Raw genomic sequence first — 22837 nt, 5'->3', positions numbered from 1 at the left:
TATTTTGAGGATTCTCACTGTAGTCACAGCCTGAGCCTTATTCAGACAACACCCAGCACAGGGTGGAAATGGGGAGTCAATCACAGGCAGGAGGGATGTCCCCTGCCCCACATCCCATGGGCAGCCAGCAAGACAACTTACATCCTTCTGGGGTCTTGCCTAGTGCCCTCTCTGCCCTCTCCTCCCACTTTGGCTCTGCAGTGTGACCCAGATGTGATGCTACCCCTCCAAGTGGGAACTACAACTTGCTCAGCATTCAATAAGCATATTAAGCATATGGCTGCAAACCACTAGGATGAAGGTTCCGCATGCCCACCAGCACCACCCAGGAAATGATTCCTCCAACAACTCTCCAAATGGCAATCATTTCCTTCTTTTTTTTTTTTTAATATTTTTTTTTAGTTGTAGATGGACACATACCTTTATTTTATTTGTTTATTTTTATGTAGTGTCGGGGGATCGAACCCAGTGCCTCATGCATGCTAGGCAGGTGCTCTACCACTGAGCCACAACCCGAGCCCCATCATTTCCTTCTTATTACAGACCTGCAAACTGAGGTTTAGCAATTGCTTTTTCACTTGACCAAGCCATCCAATCTACAGAACCAAGATTCAACCTCTTGGTTGAATCTCTCTGGGCCAGTGGCTTTCAAACTTTGACTGAGACCCATAGTGAGAAAAATTTTACATGGCAAACCCAGGGCACGCATACAATTACTTGCACTCATATATCGATGAAAACAAACATTTTTGGAAACAATACTTATGTTTATTCTGTGCAATACAGTTTTTTTTTTTTCTTTTTTTGTAATGGCCAGTCATGACCCACTAGGTTAATTTCATGATGCACTAATGGGTCACAAATCACAAGTTTGCAAAACAATGCTTTGCCATTTACCACTTGTCCATCTTCATTAAAACATGTCTTTAACACGCTTGATGCCTGGGCAGGGATCAAATCCTCTCACTTCTCAGGGCACAGAGTTTTACTCATTGACCTCAGGGATTATTCAAGACTTTGCAATAGGCCCCAGGAATAGGGGGTACAGAGAGGATAAAGATGAAGTTTCTGCCCTCAAGAAGCTTTGGGTCCAGAAGGGGAAAGGGAAGATACCCAACCTTGATTCAAATAACTCTCCCTCTAGGAAGCAAGTAACAAGAGCAAGAGAAGGGAGAAGAAGGAAGATATCTCCTTAGCAGGTCAGGGAGAGGCAGCCTCCTTCCGGGCTGGTATCTGCTCAAGGACCAGTTGGCAGGGGAGCAAAAATGACCCTCAGGTGGTACAGTACCAAAGGCACCCAATGGGAAGGACCAGAAGTAGCTGAGCAAAGAGCCCGAATCTGATCCTTGGAACAAGAGAAATGGCTTGAAGGGGGGAAATGGGCACTGGTGGAATACACACAGGCCTGACATAGGCCAGGGCATCCATGCACCATCTCATTTCATCCTCACAAGAAGTGGGCTGGTGTGAGGCTGCATACATGACATCTCCACCTCCACTGCTTGGGGCTGCCTGAAACTCGGGCACCCAGACAGCTAACCAACAGGGAGGCAAGCTGGCAGTGGGTCATGCTTCACTGGTGCACACTCTCGCACGGAGATCCTTCCACTACTGCCCGCCTTGTGTCGGTTACTATGACACTGACCATCAGAAAGCACGACTTCCAAACTCCTGGGTTCAATTCCCAGTACTTCATGGAGAACAAAAAACTGACAGCACGCATTTATATAGCACTTACACTGGCCGGACACCACTATGTACATACTTGTGTGTGTATATGTGTATGTGTGTGTGTGTGTGTGTACGTACCCACAAGCTCATTTAATTCTCATGACAACCCTGTGAGCAAATTTTATTAACCCCCCTTTCCATCTGAGGACACTAGGGCACAGAGGTTAAGTAAGGTGTCCATGGTCACTAGAAAGTACAGCAAGGCGGAGGGTCCTGAATCCTGACTGGGTTTGCAGGTTTAAGTCCTTCTGGTTACCTCAAGCAGAGCATCGTCCCTCTGGGCCTCAGTTTACCTACCTGTAGGATGACTAGGAAACCACCAGTTCCACCATCTGCACCCCTACTATTTGTATCTACATTGAAAACATCCAGCACCACACAGAGGTGGGACTGCTAGCCTCTCCCCTCATCCTATCCCTACATGCTGGTCTCCCAGAAGATGATCTTCCACACAACTATCTGTAAACACTTTTCACATCCCAGGCTCTATCTGGCTCTTAAATAGACAGTGATCAGAACAGGTGACGGGTAACCTGATCGGGCAGAATCCTGGACTCCTGGGTCTGAGGGCCCACTACCCACGGCCTCGTGCTCACCCCCAGGAAACCCCAGAGAAAGAGGCTGATGCCAGAACCAGTTTCCCAACAGCCTGTAGGGGTCAATGATGGCCTTCACCAGCTCATCTTCTTAAGGCTCCATTTTGGGACTCCCTCACACAAGCAAAATAATCAGGTGAGGCCTGAGCACCTGCCATGGCAAGGTACACAAAGAAGGTGACACAGAACCCCTAATCTAAGGACCTTCGATCTGCTCTCCTTGTTAACATTTACACAGCACCTCATAGCCCAACCAACTCTCCCAGGGCAGATCCCTGCCATTCTCCCAGCATCCCCAGAGAAGGCAGCACAAGGTCACCCCTTGTGCATAAGTTCAGTGGAGAGATGGATCTTGAGTGGTGAAGGCCCCACAGCCAACAAGGGATAGGAAGCTGAGATTCAAATCCAGATCCCTGCTGACACCAAGGCACAGCCCTCACAGCTTGCTGTCCAGCCACGCAGCCACACACGCAAGCATGGCACAGGACCACTCTGTCCAACACAGATAAGGGGCAAAGACATCCCGGGGGGGCATTTATCAGTGCCAGCCTGGGGCAGGACCACCAGCTCTGCCCCTTGTGAGGGTGCAGGGTGAGGCAAGACTGCCAGGACAGAAGGAGGGTACCCATGACACACCCGGGAAGCCCAGCACAGGAGGGCATCACTGGCAAAGTCAAGTGTCCTTCCCCTAGGTTCAACCTGCTTTCCCGGAAAAAAATATGCTTTTAAAAGAGTTTTCCAGGAAAACATTAGGGCTGTAAAGAGCAAAGGACAAACTTACCGAACACCAGCCCCCAGAGGCAGCGATTTACAGGTATTCTATTACCTAACCCTCACAACAGCCACGCAATGGAATCAGCATTCCCTTTCTATAAATGGAGAAAAAGGATCCAAAGTCTACCCAGCCAGGAAATGGCAAGAATAATGATGAACTCGGGAGCAAGTCAGAGCCCAAACCCTTCGAAAATTCAGAGGATTCAAGGCACAGGAAAAGAAAAGCATAGCATCAACAGACCAGTCCTAAAACTCATCTCACAAGGCCACAGAAAAGCCCACTACTCTAGTGAATCAAAAACAAACAATGGTGATTATCTATTTGCTGTAAGCTCCCAGCAATGTGTATTAAAGAAGTTTATGTGAATCGTCTAATGCACTTGTGCCATGGTGAGAATTATTACCAAGCTAAAAAAGATTAATTTTTCTAAACACTCTAAACCCTCAGACACTATTATGAAGGCTACCACTAGTGTAACATTTCTGTTATCTTGGCTGACAGGCCTCAAGCACACACCCCCACACCAGCACTTCTCCCCCTCTTAAGACTTACACACACACACACACACACACACACACACACACTCTCTCTCTCTCTCTCTCTCTCTCATGCAGAGGCATGAGGGACCAGCTATGGGACCCAGACACCTTGGCTTGAGGTCCCCACTAGAGAGTCCACCTCCCTTACAAAACAGAGCTGACCAAAGGGACAGGGAGAGCTGGGTGTCTCCCAGCTCCCTCCAAGTGCTGGCTGGCACAGAGCTAACTCTCAGTCCAAGTTTGCAAATGCTTAGCTAACAAAGATGGCATTATGCAAAAGGCTGGTGCACACTGCTGGTCTGGGAGTTCAAATGAAGTGACCACTGCCAAAAACTTTGTTTGGGTCCCCATGGCTCCCCCCGCCCCACCTCCCTCCTTGAAATAAAGGGCAAGGATTTGCAATTTGGGGTCTTGCTGCCACTTGAAACCCATTAAGGTGGCTGCATTGCCTGGATTCTGGCAAAATGCAATTCCAGTTCTTCATTTAATGTTTAATTAGCTACCGATGGAGGAGTCTGGCAGCCTCTGGGGTTAAGAGGAATTGCAGAAAAGAGGGTGGTAGCCCAAACAGGGGACTCAATACAAGTCTAAGCTCCAAGGAGAATGGGGGGAGGGAAAAAAAGTGTGTTATGTTTTGTTTTTTTAATCTGCCACACAAGGGTGCCAAGGGTCATAGCCAAAGGCAAGTGGTGAACTTGCCAGGACCTTGGGGCAGATAGCTAGCATGGCTTATCGCGGGGGACCACACTCCCCCAAGCGGCTTGGAGCCCAGTGGCTCTCCTATTCCTGCTTCCACTGCCTCCCTCTGGTCCCCCTCCTCCCAAAGGGCTCTCACAGGCGCAGACACTCCCTGCCTGGCAGGAACCTCAGCTCAGCAAATCCAAGGAGAGCCCTCTCAAATATCACTTTGCTATTTCAAACCCACCAAGGACGCTGGACCCCTGCCACAGAGCCACAAATACCTCAGCTCCCGCCCACGCCCATGACTCCTGGGCACTTTCCTATGTTAACCAATCCTCCTGGAGACAAAGTCTCACAGCTGGGGGTGGAGAGAGGGATCAGCAGAGTCCTGCTGGGTGAAAGCACAGGGCTAAAAGAGCAAGTCAGAAGAAAGGGGCCTCAGGCCTTCAGAGCAGGGAAACTGAGGCAAGCAGGGAAAATTCAGAGGCCACAGGACCCATGGGCATTATACTGCCCAAATCTTCACTGAGGATCACAGGAGGGCCTGGGGTTTGGAGCAGTCATCCGTGAACCCACTGAAATCATGCACAAAGTCTCCTTTATGAGTACACATGCATTTCTGAAAAGAAGGTCCACAGCTTTTATCACATTTTCCCTGCCAAAAGTGAACGGCCACTGCACCAAAACTCCCTCCCCAGAGGTCAGGTAGCACCTCTGCCAGCGACTGCAGTTTGCCTCACAGGGGCTTCATTTAATTCTGTTAAATTCATGGCTTCAGTGAACACATGGGGACACCAAGCAGGTACCAGGCACCTTCTGGGCCCAAAGTAAACACCCTCCCTATGCTCTGCCGGGATTCACTGTAACTGAGTGTTGTCAAACAGTGAAAGGTGGAAAGTAAAAGATGGGCATGATGGCGCAGGCATGTAATCCCAGTGATCCGGGAGACTGAGACAGGAGGATCCCAAGTTCAAGGCCCTGTCTCAAAAACAACAATAACAAAAAGGACGGGAAACTTTTAGTCTCAGCTCTGCTACTACTTCCTAGACTTCCCATCTGCTCTTGGACTAGCCACAGAAACTCCAGGCCTCAGTTTCTTCATCAGTAAAGTAGAGATGAAACTTAATAATAAAATCCAACCATCAGGGCAGCTGGGAGGCCACAACCACTATCAAGTGTGTCACAGTGGGTCATGAAAAGTAGAGCAGACAGAGCCCGTCAGTGCTCTCCAGCGCCTTCAGCTCAAAGACCACGACCCGGCTAACCTCGCCAATCACCTTTTGCCTCCCAAAGGAAAACACAAAACTAGGTACCACAAGGAGGAGAAGACTCGCTGGAAGTGGGAGACACTGACCCCACAGACCCACCCTGGAGGAGGGACAAGTGGAAAAGGCGGCCATGTCAGCCCTGGGCTCACAGTAAGACACTCATGCAGCTTCTTCAGAAGCACAGGGCAATCCAGTGTGGAAGGGAGCCCCAGAGGAACCCCCTCTGGGACCCCAAGGGCTCTCCTCAAGAGGATGGGAAGTGTTACTCCAGCCTGAGGGGAGCTGCAGAGAAACCATACCAGGGGCTGGCGACCCTCCTGCTGCAGCCACAGGTACTCGCTTCATTTCAGACAAGCCAATTCTCAGAAAAGTCCACTTTGGATCCTGAGTCCCCAGAGATCCACATAATTTGTGGTCAACATCAAGACTCTTGGGCTTAAAAAGAATAAATCAAGAGAAGCAAGTGACCAGGTGTGAGGGAGAAAATAGTGACTAAAAAACTCACAAAGTTGCCAGGCGCCGTGGCGCCCGTAATCCCAGTGGCTTGGGAGGCTCAGACAGGAGAATCGCAAGTTCAAAGCCAGCCTCAGCAACTGTGAGGCGCTAAGCAACTCAGTGAGACCCTGTTTCTAAATAAAATACAAAATAGGGCTGGGATGTGGCTCTGTGGTTAAGGGCCCCTGAGTTCAATCCCCAGTACCAAAAAAAAAAAAAAAAAAACCCACAAATTTAAGGATAGTTTGAATTCCCTCCCTAGCCCCTGGTTCATTCCAGGCCTGGCAGCCTGGGGGGGGGGGGGGGGGGGAGGCAGCTCTGAGATCAACAACCCCTGACCCAAATTTCAGGAAGGAAGACAACTTGCCCAGATCATGGTATCATTTCTATGTAAGAGCCAGGACCAGGACCCCCCCCACCTTCCCTATACTGTAAGCACCCACTACCCACCAGAGACAGGGTCTGGTATCTAGCTGCACAGACTCCCTACCCTGTGAAAATCCTAACAGAAAACACAAGGCCAGTTAACACTCTTATTCACACTCCCCTTGATTTCCAGACTTAAGACAACTAGTTAACCAACATTAAGATCATCTTGTTCAAGACTGCCCACAAAATTTAAGCCACTGAAAGAACATCTTCCAATATTCTATTGGCTGCTCCAGGTCAGGTTACTCCCTGACCCAAATTATTTGTGTTTTTACCCTTACTTAACTCCTTCACTCCATCAACACATGAGCCTACTATGTGGAAGGTATTATGGAAGTTACAAAGATGAATAGCTCATAGTCTCTGCCATGGAAAAAATTAATAAGCTGGAGCCCGAAAGACCAACCCAAAGGAGAAGTTGGCCAGAAGAGTGTGAACAAATGACCCCTGCTGGAGGCCTGAAGGGCAGGGCCGGGCAGTACCCCAGAATCTAACTCTGTCCCTAGGATTCACCTCTCTGTGCCTCAGTTAAATATACAAAATGGAGCAGGGAACAAATTTTTTCTCCCAGAGTCTCCAGCCAGGTGAAATGAGGGACTGAACCTGCAGCAGAGAGCACCTAGCCCAGCACGTGGGCAGCTGCCAACAGAGGCTTGGTAGAGGTGGCTTTGACCAACACTGAGATGGAGTGGTTTGCATGTGCAGAAAACTATCATAAAAGTCCTCCAAGAAGAACTTAGAAGATGGATAGGATTTGAGTGGACAGAGAGAAATGCATTCCAGGTAAGAAGAAGGGAATCCAGAAGCTATCACAATAATTTTAGCAGAAGGAACAATGGCTAACTAGATGACAGGAATGGAAAGAGAGACTACATGAAGATTTGAGAAAGACAAAGAGAAACAGAGGATTCCTTTTCTTCTTTTTTTTTTTTTTTTTTTTTTTTTTTTTGGCACTGGGGATTGAATGCAGGGGCACTTATCACTGAACTATATCCCCAACCCTTTCTATTTTTTTTATAGGACCTTGAACTTGGGATCCTCCTGCCTCAGCCTCCAGAGCTGCTGGGATTACAAGTGTGTGCCTCGGCACCCAGCTCCTTTTCTTAAATATTTCTTTCTTTTTTGTGTGGTGCTAGAGATTGAATCAGGGCTCCACACACGCTGGGCAAGTGCTCTATCTCTGAGATACATCCCCAGCTCAAGTATTTATTTCTTCATTTTCCAGTTGCATCTCTGTTGCTGCCCTCCCAACTCCATGCCACCCCTTCATTCCTTCAAAATCTCCATTCATCACTCACTGATTTCCTGATCTGACTCTTGGGTCGTAGGACACCAGAGGATCCCAATCTAGGAAAAAAAGTTTTGCTCCTCAAAGTTATGAACCATGGACCTCAATCAATGTGACTTCATGTCTTAGTCGCATCATCTCCATGTCAGCGCCAACCTCAGCAGTCTCACACAACACTTCTGCCACTCTACTCAACGAGTTTCTGGCGGCACACCCACGGGCAAGTTTTCCCAGCCACCACGTTGCTTCAAGAGGGCAGACCATGACAAATTGACAGAGAGTCTCACATTATTTACTAGAGCACCAAACTTGGTTGAAAAATCATTAACTTCTCTAAAAAGTAACCTATAAAAGCACAGAACTCTTATATCAAGAGATTGGCTTGAAATGGGTCCTCCCATTCATCCCCCCACTCCAAAATGAAGCCATCTGCAAAGCAGTCAAAGACAAGCAACACAGGGTGGCTGTCCACAGATTAAAAAAATAAATAAATAAAAGCCAGGCACAGTGGTGCATACCTGTAACCTCAGCAACCCAGGAAGCTGAGACAGAAGGATCGCAAATGAGGGAAGCCCTCAGCGAATTAGTGAGACCCTATCTCAAAACAAAAACATAAACAAGGACTGGGGTTATACCTCAGTGGTAAAATGCTCCTAGGTTAAATACCCAGCAGGCCCCCTGCCTAAAATAAAAGCACTGGGGATATGAGCTCAGTAAGAGAATGCTTGCCTAGCAAGCAAGACTCTGGGTTCCATCCCCAGTATCTCGAAAAAACAACAAAAAAGAGCAAGATGTTCTTTACCAGGTAGAAAAGTCAAACTCACCAACTATTTTTATATGGCTACTCTACCTCTTATCCTCCCCTAACCTCCAGTTCAGGAAACCCTATGATCATCACCATGGGATTTTTTCCCAGAAGAACCACATCACAAGTAAAACAATCACCTCTCTTTTTTACTACTGAAAGTTTACCAGGCCAGAAGTACCACTCACTTGTTTCTCTTTCTCAACCTTGAAGAGGGCACAAGAACCGGTCAATTTCCTCAGCATTCCACTCCATAGGCATTAAATTTTCAGTCATAACAAAATTCCATCACATTAAATATGCTAAAAACCAGCAAGCCTCCAGCTCAGTCCCTAACTCCTACTACAGGAGAAATTTCCACCATGACAATACTTATGACATTGGGATTTGACCACCTGTGAAACTCATCCAGATGGGATCTGTTCTCTTATGCCAATTTCAAACTGCATGCAGGGGATACAGATGGTCTGGACAAGCAGATGGGACCTGATGACCTTCAAGAAACCAGCTTCCATGTGCTCAGAGCATAGGGACCATTCCTACCCATCTCATACCAAAGTGCAAGATCCAACAGATCCTCTACCATGTGCATACCCATACACACAAACATTCAACCACGTACATCCAGTGAGAAGTAAGAACTGAAAGGAGGTCAAGGAAGACCTTCAGACACTTCTTTTTCTGTTTTCTGACAGATCCTAACTTATTTCATGAGATCGCAAAACATGACGCCAACCCTACACAGATCTGAAGTCTTTTTTTTTTTTTTTTTGAAGGAGATTACCATGGGAGATGGACAAAAAGCAGATATCTCTCGTATAATAAGTTCACAAATCTAAAGAAACTCATCCAAGGGTAAAATATGAATGTTAGGGTAGAAGGCACCACAACCTGATCAAATTAACTAGTTCACAAGAACATTTTGAGCACAGGATTATGGACTAGTTGAGTGCCCCAGACTACACATCTTCTTAGTATATACAACCTGAGCCTCACCCACCACACATACACCTGCACCCTCCAAAATTTGAAAGATCACTCTCTGGAAAATAGAGTACCCATTCAACCACCCTTTCCATTCCAAGTTTCATATTTGCTTTTTATTTTTTGGTTGTGCTGATTTTTCTCTTAGGCCAACATCAAACCGGCTCCGTTTCCTCCCAGTTAACTGTCCACTCTTCACACAAACCTCACACGGTCTGAGCCCTGCTAAGCCCTCAACATCGTTCAATTCTCCAGATAGGTATCTACATTCTTTTGCATAATTACAACATAATGAAATACCACTCACCAAGTTAGAACACTGTGGGAGGGGGGTATGAGGGGAGGGCAGCAGGGAGGTGGGTGGGCAGGAGAAGGAAAAGAAAGGCAAGGAGAAAATAAAGACCACTGCCAATTGGCTATATATTTGCTTTTGGTACTGAAGAAGTTAGAGCTATCCAACCCTGTAATTATTGCCAGGATTAAAGATTTGTTACTCACGTAATCATGAAAGGCTTTTGCTTCACTCGAATGTTCACAAGTGTCTCTCCTTTCAGGAGCTGCACAGTAAAGGTCCCAAAATACGCTGCAAGTCGAAAAATAAAATAAGATCAGGTTACTAATTGTTACTTCTGTATACAACAGAAAGCGCACAATGCTCAATGCTAACAGCTCCAGGTCTCCTCCAGGCTCTACTCCACCTTCCCACTTTCGCTGAGCAAACTCAAGCCTAGAAAACAGAACAGACCCGAGCTCTCTGGCAAGACAGACATTTGTAATAAGAATAATAGTTCCCACCTACCATGCGCCTACTATGAACGGCACGCCTCATGCTGATGATACTGCCCATGGCTACCATGTACTATAAACGAAGTGACCCTCTCCCCACTGGAGCCACTAAAGCTTGGAGGATTAGCCCAACCCACCCATGGGTATATTACAAGGTAGGAATCTGGGGAATCCATGCCTGTCCCATCTGTGTCCCTTTTACCACCCCAAAACAAAATGGCCACATACTATAAAAAGGCTAAATTGTCAAAACATACAACTATGATTCACATGCACAGCAATCTGCAATTATGTCAATTTAGGGAACCTCACAGATTCTTAATCCCAGAGCCCACACCCCTACTTCTCCCACCCACCAAAAAACACATGTCAGACCAAGGGGAGGCTGTGGACAGCCAAGCTTCTCCATGAAACTCAGGGCCCTCTTCAGAGAGCGTCCACTCAGTAAGGACTGTGGAGGGGAGAGCAGACCCAGAACGGCCACCCCAGCCTTGTGATTCTATATGAACCCTCCAATACTTGGTATGAACTGTGAACACACACAAGTCCTCTGCAAACCAGGAGAGTGCTATATGAACACAGAGTAGTCACTGGTATTAACAAAGGGCCTTAGAAACATTCTAGACCAGGAGCCAAGGCCTGGGACAGAACCAGCTTGAAGGGTACAGTGGACAACAGAATCAAGGTCTGACTCACAGTTCAGTGCTCCTGCGCCCCTCAGAGCCAGCTCCAGTCACCAAACAAGCATCTCACTTAAGGTGTGTGAATACATGCAGCCTGCCCCCATCAGACCAGCTCCACTGCTTCCTCTGGCTCCAGAAAGCCGTGGTCTTTTGCTCAGTGTCAAATCGCAGGAGGCGACTTTTAACAAACCAGACCACAGCCACTCAGAGCTACCACAACCTGAGCCCAGCACAACAGACTCCACATTCCTGAGGCTGAGACAAGGATGGAGAAGCTTCAGGGATTCTGGATATAACAGAAAACTGGGGACTTCTATGGCTACAGGGCAGGGGTGACCGCTACAGAAAGCCCTTTCCAGCCTTCTGGAATTGCACCTTGGATTAAACTCCTCCAAACATAAAAGGTCTTCAAGACTCCAAATTTCTAGACCCTTTAAGTTAACTTTCACTCAAAAGCTTTAAGTTTCTACAAGATCCAGGCAGCCAGACCCACCAACCCCATCCACACACTCCCCTCCAAAAACAACTGCAGCCAACCTATCACCCGCTCCTACAGGTGGAATCCTTACGCCACATCAGACGCCTTCAACACCGGCAGTTGGGAGGTTGGCAGAAGTAATTAAAAACTCATTTTCTCTGCACAAGTTAGAACAGACACTTCATCCTCCCACTGTTCAAAGAGACTTGAAACAGTAACCCGAGCCGGCGGTCAGGTAAATGTGCTAAGATCCCAACCAGGAGACATTCCGTTTTCCTGAACTCCACCAAAATATCAAAAGCCACTCTGCTTTCTTTTCCTTTTCAAAAGGATGTCAAAGACTCCACCAATCAGTCCCACAAAACACACAGGTCACACACACATGACAACTTGCTACTTTTGACCCTTAAGCCTCCCTCCTGCCTGCCACGAATCCCATGCTGAGACCAGACTGCTGTGGTCTCAGAGCAGTAAGACCCACAAGCCTGAAGAGAGGGTCACAGATAAGGAGAGAGCAGCAGGTCACCTCTAGGCAGTTAAAGTTCTTGGTAAAATAAAGCTTTGTGGGTTCAGGGATGCTGGGGGTGGGGGATGGCACAGAGGACAGGAAGGTCCAGTCAGTCTGAATCAGTATCATTACAGGAAGTGGCAACTCTTTCTTGCTCTTTCTCAGAGTGTGTGGAAAAGACCAGGAGATGTCCCTCTTATGGTTTGGAGCTTACAGAAGAAAAAGAAAGGACAGACCAGTTGTAGAACAGACCTGGTGTCCCCACCACTCAGCCCTGCCCCCACTCCTCTCTAATTAAAGCAGCATGCAGGACTGACAAAAACCCTTCAAGGATTTTTCAAGCCCCTGCCTAGTGCCCCAGAGAGGGATGGAAAAGCAAGAAGTTTCTACCCTAGTCCATAAGATTAGTTGGTTTTCTAGAGGAGGGGAAACACCAGGAAAAAACTTTAGGCAGCAGCCTTTCCTCTTTGGCCAGACCTGGTCCAGGCACCCAGAAGTGCCCTGGTCTGTGTAAAGTAAAGGTGCAGGGCCTGTTTCAAGCCTCTGGTCTTTGTTTGCTTGGACCCAGGGCTCAGAACAAAACACACACACTCAAAACTATCACACAAACTTACCACCACCAGGAGTGCAAAAACCCAGGCGGTTCTCCCAGCGTGATGTTTTTTTCCCATCGAATCTGGAAAAGAGGAAGCAGAGGCAGCTTAGAGAAGCAGAGAGAAGGGCAGGCGGGGGGCTTCCCAGAACCAAAAGGCTGTGAAGACCCACCAACAATAAATGCCAAAAGGTGATAAAAATTCAAAATGGTGGCCACAGTGGCTGCTCCTGAAAACAAAGGCTCTAAGAATAGTGGGGAGGAGGGGGTGTCAAGAAACTGGATGCTGGGGGAGTCCCACTCACCTCTGATAAGAAGGTCTGTGCAGATTTCTGTGCTCCTACGTGCAGTAAATATTCGTAGACGTATAAAGCTAACCTGGAAGGGGGCAAAGTGAGAGGAATGAGTCAAAACACACCGGGCACTCTCCGGACCTTGCCAGTAGGCTCTGAGTCCCGACTGTGCTGTCCCCATGTGGCCCCCACCGAAGGTGAGCAGCTAACATCCCAGGCAGGGACGCCAGGCTAACAGTTAGTAGGAGGGTTCCAGGGACGGCCGCCTCAAACCACAGGGGCTGGAGAGCGGCCCCCAAACTTGAACTTCCAAGTGGTGTCGGGGCCAAATGCATCTAAGTCTCAAACTCGCAGGGCACCCGACCCAACCTCCTTTTCCCTATCCACTCCTGTTAGCACCCTCACCCCAGTTTTGGGGTCCAAGCGAACTCAGCCCTAGTCCGGGTGCTCGGCGCGCTCTGGAGAGGGCAGCAAAGGGCCGCCCTCATCACCTCCCCGCAAACAACTGTCCCCCAAGCCTGGGGCCAAACCGGCGCCGCTGTCCCTGCCCAGTCCGCGCCCCGGAGGGCGCGAGCCGGCGGCAAGGCCGCGGGCTGGGAAGGGAGAGCGCTCCCGGCCGAACAAAGCCCCCGGCACGCACTCCTCACGCCGCGGGCGGACAAAAGGAGTCTTCGGGGCTGCAGAAGCCACGCGCCCCCTGCCCGATCCGGGTGGGCTAAGTGCAGCCTCCGCGACAAGCGCCTGAGCTGGGGCAAGCGCGCCGACTCGCTGCGGGACCTCGCCCACCCCTCACCGCGGGCGCCCCGACGGCCGCGAGGCCACCAAGTACCCCTGGCCAGCGGCTAGCCCCGCCGCCCCTTCCAGGGTGCCCCAACCTCCGCCGGATCCCAACAATGGGTTCTCCCTTGCTGCGACCAGGGGAAGGGGCCGGGCAGGCAAACGGAGCCCCGCGGCCGGAGGACTAGCAGCCCCCAGATCCCCGCCCGCCCACCTGCCTCCCACCACCCGCCCGCCCGCAGCCTGGGGGCGCGCGGCCGCCACTCGCAAGGGGGCTTACTTTTCCCGAGCCTGCCCGTCCGAGGGCACCGCCGAGCCTTTGCCTTTGGCAAACATGGTTTGCAGAGAAGAGGGCGCCGAGCCCCGCCGCCGCCGCCGCTACCGTCCGGTTCTGCCGAGCTGCCCTGCTCCTGGCCCCCTCCCGGCGCTCGCTCGCTCGCGCTCCGCTCGCCGCGCTCCCTCCCTCCCCCCCGGCGCTGGCTCCGCGCTCTTTCCAGCTGTCAAAGCGTCAGCCCCGGCCGCGGCCCCATCGCCCTGGAACTCCTCCCGCGCCGGCTCGGCCTGCGCTGTGCCGCCGCCGCCCGGCTGCCCGCCGATCGCTCGCTCGCTCGCCCAACCGCCCGCGCGCCCGCCGCCCGGCTCCGCCTGCGCCGCCCTCTGCGCCTCCGGCACCGCTGCCGCCGCCGCCGCTGGTCTACTTGGAGCTCAACCGAACGTGGCTGCCCGGGCAGGGAGCGCGGCGGGCGGCAACGCCCCGCGACGGACGGCCGCCTCGGCCAATCGGCGCGCGGGGGTGGGCCCGGGCGGCCGGCAGGGACGCCCTGTCAGCGCCGGCCGCGGCAGTCCCGCTGCGCCGCCTCCACGAGCTGCGGCCGCTCCTGCGCCCGGCCGGGGGTGTACGGGGGCGAGCCTCGGCTCTGTGGACCAGCGGGGGCTGTGCGGGCCGGGCGGGGGCGCTGGGGCTCCCGGCGCTGGGAGTCTGGCCAGCGCTCCCCCCCGCACACCCCGGGGGCAGGGGGCGCAGCGACGGCGTCCGAGGGGAGGGGGCGCGGACCCCAACGGAGCGCGCTCGCCCCTCCTGCGCGGCCCTCCGCTTATCGGCCTTGCCACCCCGCAGCGGCCGGCGCCCGCCCTACCCTTATCTCGTGCCCCCCCACCAGGTCCGACCCCGACCCCTCCCCAGACCCAGCCCGGCCCGCCGCCCCGCCCCCCGGGCCTCTAGCGCCTAGCCTGGCTTTCGAGCGCCGGGCCGGGCTCCACGCTGGGAGCTGGGCGCTGGATCCGGCGCCGAGACGCGCGGCTGCTCCTTTACTAGATCATTAAAATACTTTGGAAAACCCCAAAGTGGAGCCGCGCGAAAATGGCCCTTGGCGTGCTTTGGGGATCCTGGGGGGAGGGGACGGGGGACTTAGTCTAAAGGGAGACTGAGTGATTTCTCCCAAATTTCCAAGATTTGCCAGCCCAGGCAAGTTAGCCCCTCGGCTTCTCCACCCGGAACGGTGCCGTTCGGGGCTGGGGGGACGAGGGGACGTCACCTGGGCACCCCGCGACTCCCAATGCGTACCGCAGAGATCTGCAAACTTCAAATAAATGAAGCTAAATTGGGGAGTGGGGGGGTGAGAGTCGGGCGTGGGGGGAGGGGAAGCTTCCATTGTCAGTGACCCAGGTGTACAATGGGAAATTGAGAGGGGGGCTGGCAGAGTGACCCAGCTCTTTGCTACTGACTCCTTTCTGCCCACGCCAAGATCCTTGAGAATACGTTAAGTGACCCTCGTTAGAGACCCTTAAAACGAGAAACCGGCGAAATAGGGGAAGGCTCCCCAATTTTCGGGGCTGTTTTTAGAGCGCTGTTCTCTTTAAATGTGATAAAACACTATCGGCACTGTCTCTTTAAAAGAGTCAAGCAGAAAAAGCTGTGTAAGCGCTGATTGGCTGCCTGTTTGGATACATCTTTAGGGGAGCCTTGAAACTGTTAGCCTAGGTTGATTTTTTTTTTTTTTTTAACTGCGCTGTTCCAATAAACAAGTAACGCCCCTCCCCCTAACATGCCTCGCACCAAACAATTAAAGGATAGGTCAGTGTCCTGGGGAAAACACGTTTCAAGTAGAAAAACTCAGAACTAGATTTCAACAAAATAAACAATAATTCCCTACCATTAAAGTTTGCTTATTTTGTTCTGTAGAAGAGAGAAAAGGGGCTTTTATAAGAAATGCCCCGCAGCAAACTGATCTGCATTGGTTCAGGAAGGAGACTCTGGGTACATTTTTGGAATAATGTTCTGCTCAGTCTAACAGCCTCCCTAAATTAAAATAGAGCCAGGCCCTATGGATACCTCTGGATTCACTCCGCTCAGCCAAAGCCCCAGAGCTCACGGAGGGGAAGAGGGAAGAAAAAGGGAAACATTGAACCCTAGTTTTGGGTTGTCTCTGTTCTAGCCCCTAGTTTAAGGTTATTTTATCAATGAGGGAAGAAGCATGGAGATTGGGAGTTGAAATACCATGATAGGGGAGAAATAATTACAGTTATTTTTTCCCTTAGGCGTTTTAATTTAATAGAGCCAATTTAAGTGCCTGAGAGCCCACACTAATGAAATCGGCCTGCTTATGCCTTTCCCAGGACTTCCTTCTGTTTTTGATGGACTAGGAATGGCCAGGGATGGCTTGTCAACACACTGACTCACAAGATGCCTGACTCATCTTGTGTCTGCAAGGCCCACAGACGACTGAGGATCCGCTGGGTTCTGACTGAGGGAAAGCACTGCCCTCTCTCTCCAGCCCACTTACAGAGGCAGTGTCTCCCAGGTGGGCCATACCTTATCCGGGCGGGGCCATCTGCACTGTCAGTTTCCTTGCGTGTCCAATGACAAAGTCGGGTAGAAGATGGAGGTTCTGAGGGCTAAGATTTCCCTTCTTTCTTTTTCTCTTGGCCCTGTCCAAAAGAACTAGCCCCTTCTTTGAGAGCATGTGTGAGGGGAGGAAGGGTGGGTATTGGGGGACCCTGTGCCATATTCCTGTGGTCTGCCCTTTGCTGGGGCTTGACACAGAATGAGGCCCCATGTGGGTTCTTGGTGGAGCTAAAACAAGATGCGGGGGTGGGGGCTCAAGCAGGAAGGTGTCTTAACCTCCCTGCATATTGACCAGAGAAAGCTGATGGGTTCCCTGGAAGCAGGACCACCATGCAGCCCCAACAAGGTGTGTGGCTGCTTGCACAGTAATCCACCGTGGTGAGATCAGAAGCAAGTCCAAGCACCCAAGAATGGTATTCCAGACCCCAGTCTACCTTATCCTGCTAGAACCCCCAGTCCCTACTTCCCCTGAATTAATCTTTGGCCTGATGTCCTTAGTCCCCAACCCCTTCCCTCGCCATTTCACCATTTTCTTTTCCAAGGTACTGGGGATTGAATGCAGGAGTACTTTATCACTGAGATACATCCCCAAACCCCTTTTTCATCTTGAAATAGAGTCTCACTAGGATACCAAGCTGGCCTCAAACCTCAATCTTCCGGCCTCAGCCTCCTGTGTTTCTAGGATTGCAGGCCTGTGCCCCCAGGTCCAGCTCTACATCATTCTTTAAGGCTAACATCCCCTCCAAAGCCATCTTCTGAAATCTTCCCTGCTTCTCCTGGAGCAAAACTCATCCCTCTGTCACCTTCACTTTTGATTCATTTTGTTTGAACCTGCACAGTAGCTGTCCATCCATTCTGCCAATTATGTAGCCAGCTGTTTACTGTCTGTCTCCCCCACCACAGAGGACAGCAGAATCCAAGTCTGAGTCATCTGTGTATCTCCCAAACCCAGCAAGAGTTTGATACCTGTGTGCATATTGACACTCATAGGTACTAGGAATCCCAGGGAGGGGCTTTGGGTGTGGAGGTGGGAATCAGCCCATCCCCCAAGTAGCTCTGGTCTTTGTGGGGAGATAAGAAACAGACACCACCCACAATAGGATTAGATAGTGTCACTACCTCCACTCAGCCCCACCCATCTGAGCCACAGCCACCTGGAACAACTGTATTTTCTTTTTTATTTTATTTATTTTTTCATTACATTCCTTATTACACATAGAGAGCACTATTTTTTGTATCTCTTTACATACACTATGTTCACGCCAACTTATGCCACTATACATGTACTCTTGTTTGTTTTTTTTTTTTTGCATTACAACTCTTAATACACATATATACCAGCATTTTTCATATCTCTATTTGTATTTTCAATTCCCAGAATGACCAAGTTATTTCACGCATCCATTCTAGACTCATATTCCCTGTCTTTCTGTTTCTCCCTTTCTCCTCCTTCCCTCTCTGTGTCTCTCTCTTCCGTTCTTGTTCTTTTTCTCTTTCTTTTAGGATCTGTTTAATGAATACCTACTATGTGCCAAGCCCTCTCCTAGGCCCTGAGTAATAAACCAGACAGAAGTCCTTAGCCCTTTGTGCTGGTGAACTCCTCCACCCAAGGCCTCTTCCTGTGCAAGTAGCATCATCTCCACTTTCAGAGGGTCTTCCCAGGATCCCTTCTGGGCTCCCAGTCTGGGGTCAGGCTTGCCTCCCCTGATCAGGGCAGATTGCCCTGGCCGTACTGCATGAATATGGTCCACTATGCATTTCCTCCAAAGGGATGTGACTCCTCAGGGTCAGGGAATGATCGTCATTCCTTGAGGGACCTCTGGTATTCAGCAATATGGTAAAAGGGACAGAAAGACAAATTGGAGGGAGCAGCAGACAAGGTGGGAGCTGCGGGGGGAGGAGAGAAGATGCCAGGCCTAGGCTGGGATGGACACTCCTTCCTCTCCCAGCCGCCAGAAACTGGGGCAGCAGAAATCCTGGGCCCTGGGGCCAGGTTGGTGGAGGCCGGGCTTCTAGAAGGTAGCTGTTAAAGGAGAGGGACTTCAGGCTCTCGGGCTCAACCCCGGAGGCTGTGCCTGCCAGTGCCGTTGGGGATCTGGTTTCCTCTGCCTGATTCCAGAGTTCCTCCCAGCTGCTGGGAGGCTTGGGCTTCCCCTCACCCCCTCCCTGGGCTTTATCCATGGAAGCTAAGCATCCAGCCCCTCCCCCTCCTCCCTGCAGCAGGCTCCTTCTCCTAATTGCAGAAGATTTCTGACCAAAATCGTGGGCTTCTCCTCAAGGAGGCTCAGGCCAGGCTGGTCAGCCCTGGTTTTAGCAGAAGTTCCCCCCAAAGGATCAGGGGACTCTCTGGGAAGAGTGCAAAGCCTAGAAGCCAGTGTCCTGGCTTTGAGGCCTGGCTTCACTGCTTTGCTGGCAGGTTTTGGCAGGGTGATGTTGCCCCTCTGCGCCTCAGTGCCCTGTCTGTGTAAGGAGGGTGTTAGTACCCCACTGAGGGCAGGCAGGAAGGGCGAGATGGGATCTGATGGGGAACACATTCCTGCTGACCTCTGGACATTGGAAAGTAGCCACTTTAGGAGGTGGTTTGGGGCTTAGCAGAGATCATGTTTGGGGAAATGTTCCATAAATTGAAAAAGATTCCTGGTGTGGTTAGCACAGAAAGCCAGAAAATAGAGGTGCTGAGAGCAAGCAGGTGGACTTAGGTTTAAGACCAAAGGTGTGGGGCTGGGGATGTGGCTCAAGCGGTAGTACGCTCGCCTAGAATGCGTGCGGCCCGGGGGGGTTCGATCCTCAGCACCACGTACAAAACAAAGATGTTGTGCCCGCCGATAACTAAAAAATAAATATTAAAATTCTCTCTCTCTACCTCTCTCTACCTCTCTCTCTCCTCCACTGAGGAGGCTGAGGCATGGGGGTCACATGTTTGAGACCAGCCTGGGCAGCTTAGTGAGACTCTGTCTCAAAAAAAAAAGAGAGAGAGAGAGAGAGAGAGAGAGAGAGCAAGAGGCTGGAGATGTGGCTAGGTGGTTAAGCATCCCTAGGTTCAGTCCCTGCTACCAAATGAAATAAATTAATAAAATAAGAGAAAGGGCTGGGGATGCAGTTCAGTGGTAGAGCACCCCTGGGTTCAACCCCAAGTAGCAAAATAAAAAGTCTTCTGATGGACACTTGTGCATTCTAAGCCGGTGTCATAGCAAAACAGGTTTTAGACAATGGATAAAATGGGTTTAGTTTGGTCTAGAAACACCTACTATGTCTCAGCCCTGAGCCAGGGGTCTGGGGAAGTGCCAGAAGTGCAAGGCCAGGCCATGTCCTGGTGGCTGGGGAGGAGATGCTGCCTCTGGCTGCTGCGCCCCACCTCGCCTCCCATGTCCAGTCTTTTGACTTCTCCGCATACCCCTCCAGGAGGCCATCTGGAGTGTCTTAGCACCCGGTGCTGTTCCTTCTGCCGGTCCCTTAGCAGCTGTGCCCTTCACAAGGCAAGTCTTGAGCCTGCCTTGGGCCAGCAGGCCAGGTACGCTCACTGGCCCACACCTTGGGTGCTGCTGGCCTCTCCGCTTGAACACTTCTCTTTCCCCTCCCTGCCTTCCTCCAGGTCAGCATCCCCACAGCCCCTGCCAAAGGAACCTCTAGAGAAAGACACCTGCCCCCGTTCTGTTCTGCTTTTCTCCATAGCAACCATCACCACTGACATAGTATGTATTTATTTTTTTCTTACCTATTTCCCTCATTAGGGTTTAAACACTCTGGGGTTTTTATCTTCACCTTTTAAACAGGTACTCATTTAAAAAAAATGTTACATGTTGATAGAACAATCTGTTTAGCAAGGGCTTTCTGAACATCTGGTTTGGGTTGGGCATCATGGTGGGTGCTGAGGATTCAACGGTGAACAAGACAAGCAAGGCCTTCTTCTGTGTGCCTCCGACTGCCCAGCAAAAGGTTTTTTTTTTTTTTTTTTTTTGGTACTGAACCCAGGCATGCTTAACCACTGAGCCACATCCCCAATCCTTTCTAAGTTTTATTTTGAGACAGGATCTCACTAAGTTGCTTAAGACCTCACTGAGTTGCTGAGGCTGGCTGTGAACTTGTGATCCTCCTGCCTCGACCTCGCAAGTTGCTGGGATTACAGGTGTATGCCACCATGCCTGGCAAGGTGGTTAATTCTCCAGGCACATAGCTTATGAGCAGTACAGACTGCCCAGGGCTCAGAACAATTAGTAGAGGAGATCTCTCCCAATTACAGAGAGGCTTCCGATCTGCAGTGCACAAAAGCAAGTAACACAGTGCTGATCTGGTGGGGAGGTCTGTCGGGGGAGGGCTTCTCTGAGGAGGTAACATTTGAGCTGTAAAGGAAGGAAGTGGAATAAACCTTGCCTAGAGGAGGGGAAATGTTCCAGGCACAGGAGAGGTCTGTAGGGAGGAGCCCTGCTTGGTGGAGTTACTGACAGTTGATTCTTATGACAGGAGCAGAATGTCTATGGGTTCTGAAAATATCCCTTGCCATGGCATCAGAGAAACCTCAAGGCAGAAGTTCATGGGGGAGAGGCTGCCAGGTAACACTGCAGGAAGCAGATCACTACAGCAATGGCTGGAGTCAACTGCACTGATCTCCTCACACCCAGTAGGATGGCTATTACCCCAAAGCAAAACAAAACAAGCAAAAATGGAAAATAACAAGTGATGGTGAGGATGTGGAGAAATCGGAATCCTTTTACACTAAGTCACTGTGAAAGAGTTTCCTGAAAAAAAAATCATAAAATGACCATATGATCCATCAATTCTACTTTTAGGCATATACCCAAAAGAATTGAAAGAAGGGACCCAAACAGATATTTGCAAATAACGTTCATAGCAACATTATTCACAACAGCCAAAAGATGGAAACATGCCCAGTGTCCATTGACAAATAGGTGGATTTAAAAAAAAATGTGGTATGCATACCATGAAATATTATTCAGCCCTAAAAAGGGATGCAATTTTGACATTTGCTACAATATGAATGAACATTGAATTATGGAAAATGAATAAGCCAAACTCAAAAGGACAAATACTATATACTTCTAGTCATCTGAAACCCCTAGAGTAGTCAAATTCAGAGACAGAAAGTAGAATGATGGCTGGGTATAGTGGTGCATGCCTGTAATCCTAGCACTTAGGAGGCTGAGGCAGGAGGATCATGTTCAAAGCCAGCCTCAGCAACTTAATGAAGCCCTAAGCAACTCATTGAGATCCTATTTTTAAATAAAATATAAAAAGGGCTGGGAATGTGGTTCAGTGGTTGAGGGCCCCTGGGTTCAATCCCTGCTACCAAAAAAGAAAAAAGAAAGAATGAAGAATGGTGATTGCCAGGAGTTGAGGGGAGAAGGGAATTTGGAGCTATTGTTTAATGGATACAGAGTTTCATTTTGGGAAGATGGAATGTTCCGCTGAGGGGAAGCGATGGTTCCACAACAATGTGAATGTACTCAATGCCATTGAGCTGTACACTTTAAATGGTTACAAATGTAATTTTATCTTATGTATGTTTTACCAGAAACTTTTTTTTTTTTCTTTCCAGCACTAAGGCTCTATCCCAGGACCTCTCCGCTTACTAGACAAGAGCTCCACCACAGAGCCTCCCCAGCCCTTTTTATTTCTTATTTCTTGGTAAATTATTGAGGCTGGCCTAGAACTTGTGATCCTCCAGCTAGAGTTTGTCCCATGGATCTCCCTGCTCCGGGACAGAGCTGCCTGGCATGTTCTTTTCAGACTAAAAGGAGCACCAAGGAAAGCTCTCTGGAAGAGGCCAAGTCTAGACCCAGATCTGAGCAGGAACTGGGGGGACGAGATAGTAGATTATGTGCCAAACAGAAGAGACTATGTTAATTAGTGGAAGCTGGGCTCTTCGGGGCCAGCTAAAAAGATTGGTCTTTGTCCTACAGCAATTCAGGAGGCTGAAGCAGGAAGATCGCAAGTTCAAAGCCAGCCTCCGCGTCTTAGTGAGGCACTTAGCAATACAGCAAGACCCTGTCTCTAAATAAAGTATAAAAAAGGACTAGGGATGTGGCTCAGTGATTAAGTGCCCCTGGGTTCAATGCCCCCATACCAAAAAAAAAAAAACCCTCTCCTCCCTCCTGTCCCAGTTTTTGAACCCAGGGGTGCTTAACCACAGAGCCACATCCCCAGCCCTTTTTGTTTTGAGACAGGGTCTCACTAAGTCCTTAGAACCTGGCTAAATTACTCAGGTTGGTCTTGAACTTGGAATCCTCCTGCCTCAGCCTCCCGAGTTGCTGGGGTTACAGGCATGA

General features: G+C 50.1%; 1 protein-coding gene across 2 annotated transcripts in view; it reads right to left on the bottom strand.

Moving 5' to 3' along the window:
• Positions 1-14154, bottom strand: part of Ssbp3 (single stranded DNA binding protein 3) — a 159100-nt gene extending 144946 nt beyond the window's left edge. For both annotated transcript variants that reach the window (XM_076860308.2, XM_076860309.2), the window contains exons 1-4: positions 13989-14154; positions 12944-13016; positions 12661-12722; positions 10090-10174 (exon numbers count right to left, since the gene is read on the bottom strand). In XM_076860308.2, the coding sequence (XP_076716423.1) occupies positions 10090-10174; positions 12661-12722; positions 12944-13016; positions 13989-14044 (276 nt within the window). In that variant the 5' untranslated portion in view covers positions 14045-14154. The remainder of the gene's footprint in view (positions 1-10089; positions 10175-12660; positions 12723-12943; positions 13017-13988) is intronic.
• Between the last annotated feature and the right edge of the window lie 8683 nt (positions 14155-22837).

This window comes from Callospermophilus lateralis, chromosome 7 (genome assembly GCF_048772815.1).
Source record: "Callospermophilus lateralis isolate mCalLat2 chromosome 7, mCalLat2.hap1, whole genome shotgun sequence".
Lineage (NCBI taxonomy): Eukaryota > Metazoa > Chordata > Mammalia > Rodentia > Sciuridae > Callospermophilus > Callospermophilus lateralis.
The sequence above is the reverse complement of the archived record's forward strand: the minus strand, read 5'-3'. Positions and strand labels throughout refer to the sequence as shown.